At 34.2% G+C, this 5961-nt stretch overlaps 1 protein-coding gene across 1 annotated transcript; it reads left to right on the top strand.

Moving 5' to 3' along the window:
- The first annotated feature begins 833 nt into the window (after positions 1–833).
- On the top strand, positions 834–5382 carry MOS4 (modifier of snc1,4). The gene is made up of 7 exons (XM_086578071.1): positions 834–1093; positions 1901–2076; positions 3556–3639; positions 4172–4241; positions 4318–4451; positions 4544–4602; positions 4953–5382. Exons 1-6 carry the CDS (start codon positions 860–862, stop codon positions 4599–4601), a joined length of 756 nt encoding a protein of 251 aa, XP_086434197.1. The 5' UTR covers positions 834–859; the 3' UTR covers position 4602; positions 4953–5382.
- Positions 5383–5961: the final 579 nt, after the last annotated feature.

The following is a 5961-nucleotide window of genomic DNA, read 5'->3' as shown; positions in this document are numbered from 1 at the left end:
GAGTCTCTCTTATAATCTTTATTATTCTTTGTTTGGATATGTGTAGATTAGTAAACATGAAACATAATTAATTAGGACTCTTGAAAAGAGATTTAGGATATAAATGAAACATAATTAATTGGGACTCTTACTTACTTATTTTTTTTTTCTCCTATTTTTTTTTAATCCCCCTGCTTACGTGGACAACCCCAATGAGCCCGAAAAGGGACTGCTATTATATATATATATATACTAGCTTGTAGGCCCGTGCATACGCACCGGCTCTTTTTAAAACATTTATATTTTTTTTAGAAAATTGGGACTACCGTTTTAGTCGCTAACCCGTTTTAATTTTCTAACAAATTGTTTTAAATTAAGTTTTAAAAACCCATTTTTTCAATTGGGAGAGAGATTCTGTTTTAATAGAAGAATGATTCCCATTTTAATTAGATACGCTAGATTTTCGCTTAATTTTCAATCGGGGAGGAATTCTCATTTTAATAGGAGAAGGATTCCCGCTTTAATTAAAAGTGTTAGAATTTGTTTTAATAGGAGAAGAATTCTCGTTATAATAGAAGAGAAATTCCCGTTTTTCAAATAGGAGAGAAATTCTCGTTTTAATAGGAGATGACGTGGAATTTTAATAGAGCTCGAAAAATATCCCTTGTGGGAGATTTAATATTAAGATATAGATATATATATATATAAAGATTTGTGGATTGGGCCTAATTTTGTGTAGTTAAGTACCCACAATCAAAGCCCATTACAATCATCCAAATTCGGGTTATGGATTTACACGGATCGGGTCAACCGAATCCGTTAGAAACTTAGAATAGAATTTAAAAAACTAGTTTTTGGATCGAAAAATTAGGGTTTCAAAATGGAGAAAAATGGAGACATCTTAATGATAGAAGCAGCACCTCCAAAAACAAGTTTATCAGGCATTGCAAGAGAAGAAATCATTGATGCATTACCTTACATTGATGATGATTACGGTGACCCAAAAGTGAAAGCTGAAGTAGATAAGTTAGTTGAAGAAGAAATGAGAAGAAGTACTAAAAAACCTTCTGATTTTCTTAAAAACTTTCCTGTTGCTGCTAAGTCTAACTTTGAGGTAAATTTTAAACTTGGGCGTTGACTATTTTCGGGTTTTCATGCATGGGTTTGATAAAGTTTGTTTTTTTTTTTTTTTTTTTTTTTTTTTTTTAAATATTTTCATTGACATTGTGGACGAATTCGATGTAGTATTGAAATGCGTCTAATTTTGTTTTTGCCAAGTAGGTCATGAATATAATTTCTATGAGTTCTGGTCTGATCAGCTGAAACCAGGATATCTAAAATTCTAAACCAACAACTGTTTAACAATATTGGCATAATTTTGATGTGCATAGTAGATCATGAAACCAAAAGTCCTAATGGCGCGCATAGTAGATCATTATAGCGTTCAAATTCCAGAGACCAAAAGTTGTATCTATCTGATGATGATCCTCTACTCTGCATTTTGGAGTCCTCACTTTACTTAACCTACATAATAGTTTTACAGATTGTGGAGGTATTAGAATGTTGTTAGAGTTGGATTTAAATTCGTTAAGAAAAAGGTTCAGCTCGAAATAAATTATGTGAAACTCAAGAGAGGTTTTCTTTTGTCCTCTGATGAATCATGATGTTGACTGTATGAATTCTGCAGCCAGGTTACTTTCTTTGTATACTGTTTTGATAATGTAAAATAATATTAATCTGGAAGGGTTCTATTTTTTATTTTACTATTTTTAAAATAATTTAAGTGTTTTTTTTCTTCTTATAATCAAGGCCTGTCTTTTCTTTTCTAAAATAGTATCTGATTTCATGCTTTAAGGGAATGATTTATTTTACCCTAGGGCGACATGTTATTGTGAAGCTAATTTTAGCAGTCTTGTCTCAGAATCACCCAATGCTAGCAAGAGAATATGAACGTGTTAGAGCTGGAAAACCTCCTGCAACAATGGACACTTCTCGATATACCCTACAGCCACCATCAGAAAATAAGCGCAGTGATTCCAACGCTTGGAAACAACACCTGGAAACTGCTCAAAGCTCACTACAGCATCAAGTTATAAGGTAAATGCTTTTGATTTTAATTATATGATGAGACACTTTGCTTGTGTAGGGTTCTTTGTCGTAATGAGTATTGTATCTAATCTTGTTAGATAGATATATGTCGACTGTTGAGAGATTGTATATTTGTCAAGATGGGTTTCTATAACTATGGGATGCATGGCTTTTAGTTCTTGTTCTATCACTGGTAGGTAATAAGAATTTGTCTCAATATGGCTACCCACATAGATTTTTTTGATGAAAGCTAGATATTCAGGAATGTTGATGGTTAGACCCCACACACAGGCACAAGGGCTGTCAATGGGTTTCAATAACCCGATAACCGACTCGAACCAAACCGATAAAAAACGGTTTGGGTTTTGGTAATTGGTTTGCCCTCCACTGACCCGAAACCGAACCGATGAGATATTGGTTTGGTTTCGGGTTTGCCCTCCACCGAACCAATATGAACCCGAACCGATAAGATGGCATTTTAGTAATATTTATGATTAATTTTGTATATGTTTATCAATTGTGTGGCTGAAATTAAACGATTTAATTTAGGATTTAATCGATTTTATAGTTTTCGGTTTGGTTTGTAATATATCTATCAGTTCGGTTTCGGGTTCGGATTTTCCAGAATCCGACCCAAACCAATCCATTGACAGCCCTACCACACACAAACACAAACACACCACCCCACCACAGACACACAATATCATTTTGAATTTGGGCTTTGGCAACTTCTATGCTACTTGACCAGATGTCATCATTCTTGCTTTATTTACCACAAATGTTATCTGAAATCATTGATGTTTACACAAATACAGCCTTAAGCTTTTTAAATATGTACCACATCTAATTCTCTGTCTAGAATGTGCATTCTTCCTGTTTCTTGTAGTCTGTACTGCATTCGGCGACTCTTGGTGCTAATTTGGTGTCCATGCGGTAACAAATAGGGCCCAGAGTTTAGTCTGAGAAATGTTTATTTAGTAGTTCTTCATATTGGATTGCTACTACATACCCTTGGTTAAACTTACCTGAGACTTGGCAGTCGTTTGGTGGCTCCTGTTGGAACTGAATAGGCTAACAGTCTAAGACAAGGATGAAACGCATCCACTTTAGTTGTTCACTTGTTCCTTTGGATTTCTATGGTAGTCATGGTACGTAAACTTGGACTAGATACAATAACTGCCAAGAAATAGAATGTAGGAAACATGAAGTATCTATAAAAAACGAAAAAAAGAAAAAAAGAAAAAAGAAAAAAAAAAGTTAAAAAAAAAGGAAAACATGAATTTGATGCTTCTTGATTAACTTCCTCTCTTGTTTTTTAAAAAGTATTCATCTCCCATATTCAGTTTTTACCTTCGTGCGATGTGAATTGTATATTACTTTACAACTTCCCGTTGTGTGAAAGCTAAGTGCACATTAATGGATTTCTCTCGAAATTGGCTTCTTGATGATGTTTTTTTCATATAAGAATTTGACTTCCTAATTTCGCAGACTGGAGAATCTGGATCTGATGTCAAAACATGGTGGTGATATCTGGAAACATCATAATCAACGACTGGAAGCATTCTTATCTAGGTTTGTTCTGGGTAATATATCATTCATTTGCATGACCTGATATTTAGATAGTGATACTATTATATTATGCTTTTCAACCTATCAGCTGGGTCTGTTACATCGATGTGATTCATCTTCAAAGAGTACTTGGGAGGTGTTTCATGTTTGGGTCTCATTTTTATAGAAAGTTTGTTCAAATTCTTTCTTAGGGTTCAGGAAACAGGGTTTTTCCTACTGAGGGTTAAGATGGTTGAATTGTCATATTTTTGTATAGCACTCCATGAAACAATAATATTTAGGGGAAAGAAAATAAGATAGCAGCATACATCTCATACTTTCGCATTTCTAGTTACGTTCCGTCACAAATTTCTCATTACAAGAAATTTCTGAATTCTGCCTGGTTTTTTTTTTCCTCTTTAGGATGATTAATACGTGCTGTTGATAGCCCTGATTCTATCTTCACATAATTCCTTACTTGATTTATTTGTTTGTTCAATCATGCGATCCTGATTCCTTGAAAGTGTACTTATTAACTCTTGCTTGCACTTTGCAGGATGCAAGCAATAGCGTTGGGGTATAATGAGAGAATTGAAGTGGTAAATCGCGAGAGGAAGTATCATCAGGTGATATTCTAAACAAAGAACCGTCTTTATCAAACTCTCATATGGAATTAAGTATTAATGTTCTTCACATGAGCAGCAAAAGACTGCAGTTGAGCTTAATGCATTGTCTACGCAATGGAAGGAGCTATGTGAGAAAAACATTGATATTCAAGCTGCATGTGCCAACATTGAAAATCATATAGAAGATCTCAGAAGAGAAGCGGCGGACAGGTCTCTTTGCCCTACCAGTTTCATGCTATCCTCAATGTAAATTGCATGTATGTTATCTTTGTAGTTTGTACCTAATAAGGTTATTCTTCCAGGGGTTGGAACCTGGAGGCTAACATGGAGAATGGTCCCTCATTGCATTCCGAAGCTTAAGGTATTTGTACAGAAGTTATTTTGTTGTAGTTACTGTACTAGAGAACATTGGGAAAAAATTAAGAGGAAGAGATACAAACATTTGGAAGGTGTGGAGCTGTGGTGGCTCCGTGGCTGTCTTCCTTGTGTGTGCACATTATGTATCTTGAAGTGCCTCAGTAGGTTGTTTCGATGGCAGTGAAGGTGTAGAAACATAATGTGAGGTACAAATGTTTTCCTGGATTGTAACAGCATTAGAACAACATATACTACTCGTCTGCTCTTACTTTCTTTTCACATGTGAATATTTTTCATTTTTGCAATGGTTGGATTTTCGCTCGTCTGCTCTTAGCTGTGGTTGGATTTTCGCAGGGTTGGTACAAATGAGCTTCCTTGAGGTGCCACAAAGAATGTGATAGTGAGTATAATGCTGCTGGACCTGACCAAACAATTCTGGATGGTGCTGCCGTGGTTATGTAGTATCATTTTCCCTCAAATTGATATTATAGCAAGAACAGTTTGCAGCTTGCATGTCTCGTTTCAGGATTGTTGATGGAAACTACAGTGTCTAGTGAGTTGGCAAATTATACTCCTGTAACTATGGTACAGAGTAAAGACATGATACAGTGAGTCGGCCTATTATACTCCTGTAATCATGATATACGCTGTGGTTGGTTTTAAATTTCATTTTACTTGTACCATCAGATGTAAGCAACTGTACTCTAAAATTAAACTTTCAATTTCTCGCAGAAGACTAACCGGTCTAGGTGATATAAATCCAATTGAGTTTATGGTTTCGTAAGTGCAATGTTAACTTATATCTGGAGTTCAATTTCAATAAAACTCGTTAGCAGGGTAATCTTACAATATCATATTTTATTTTACAAATTCGTAAAGAAGATGTTCATTTAGATTGTCGTATGATCAGCAAACAAGGCCCTTCGAGCAATTGCACTTCAACTGTTAATATATCCCGTGTAGAACATCTACTATATATATACTAAAGCATAGACTTCTAATGGATGATTTTCTCTCTCTTATGTGGCATTTTAATATGAGAGTTAATTTTTTCTCTTTCCTATGTGACACTCTAATATGAAAGAGAGTTTGAATGTATTTCCAATTTTTATATATTTGATCAAATAAAAAAAATTGTTAAAAAATGGGTGATTTGTAAAAGATAATTTCCTATTACAAATTAAACACTTTTAGTTTTCCAATTCTTATATATTTGATCAAATAAAAAAAATTACTAAAAAATAGGTGATTTGTATAAACTAATTTCCTATTACAAATCATACAATTTTAGTGTCTATGATAAAACACCGACTTATTTCGAATATATCCTTAACACGACCTCAAAATATAGTTAAAAATAATT

The sequence above is a fragment of the Coptis chinensis genome, chromosome 8 (assembly GCF_015680905.1).
Source record: "Coptis chinensis isolate HL-2020 chromosome 8, ASM1568090v1, whole genome shotgun sequence".
Taxonomy (NCBI): Eukaryota; Viridiplantae; Streptophyta; class Magnoliopsida; order Ranunculales; family Ranunculaceae; genus Coptis; species Coptis chinensis.
The sequence above is the reverse complement of the archived record's forward strand: the minus strand, read 5'-3'. Positions and strand labels throughout refer to the sequence as shown.

Coding starts and splice junctions, on each gene's coding strand:
- MOS4 (XM_086578071.1), top strand. CDS start 860: ATGGAGAAAAATGGAGACATCTTAATGATAGAAGCAGCACCTCCAAAA. Junction 1,094..1,900: donor CTGCTAAGTCTAACTTTGAG/GTAAATTTTAAA, acceptor GTCTTGTCTCAG/AATCACCCAATGCTAGCAAG. Junction 3,640..4,171: donor CTGGAAGCATTCTTATCTAG/GTTTGTTCTGGG, acceptor TGCACTTTGCAG/GATGCAAGCAATAGCGTTGG.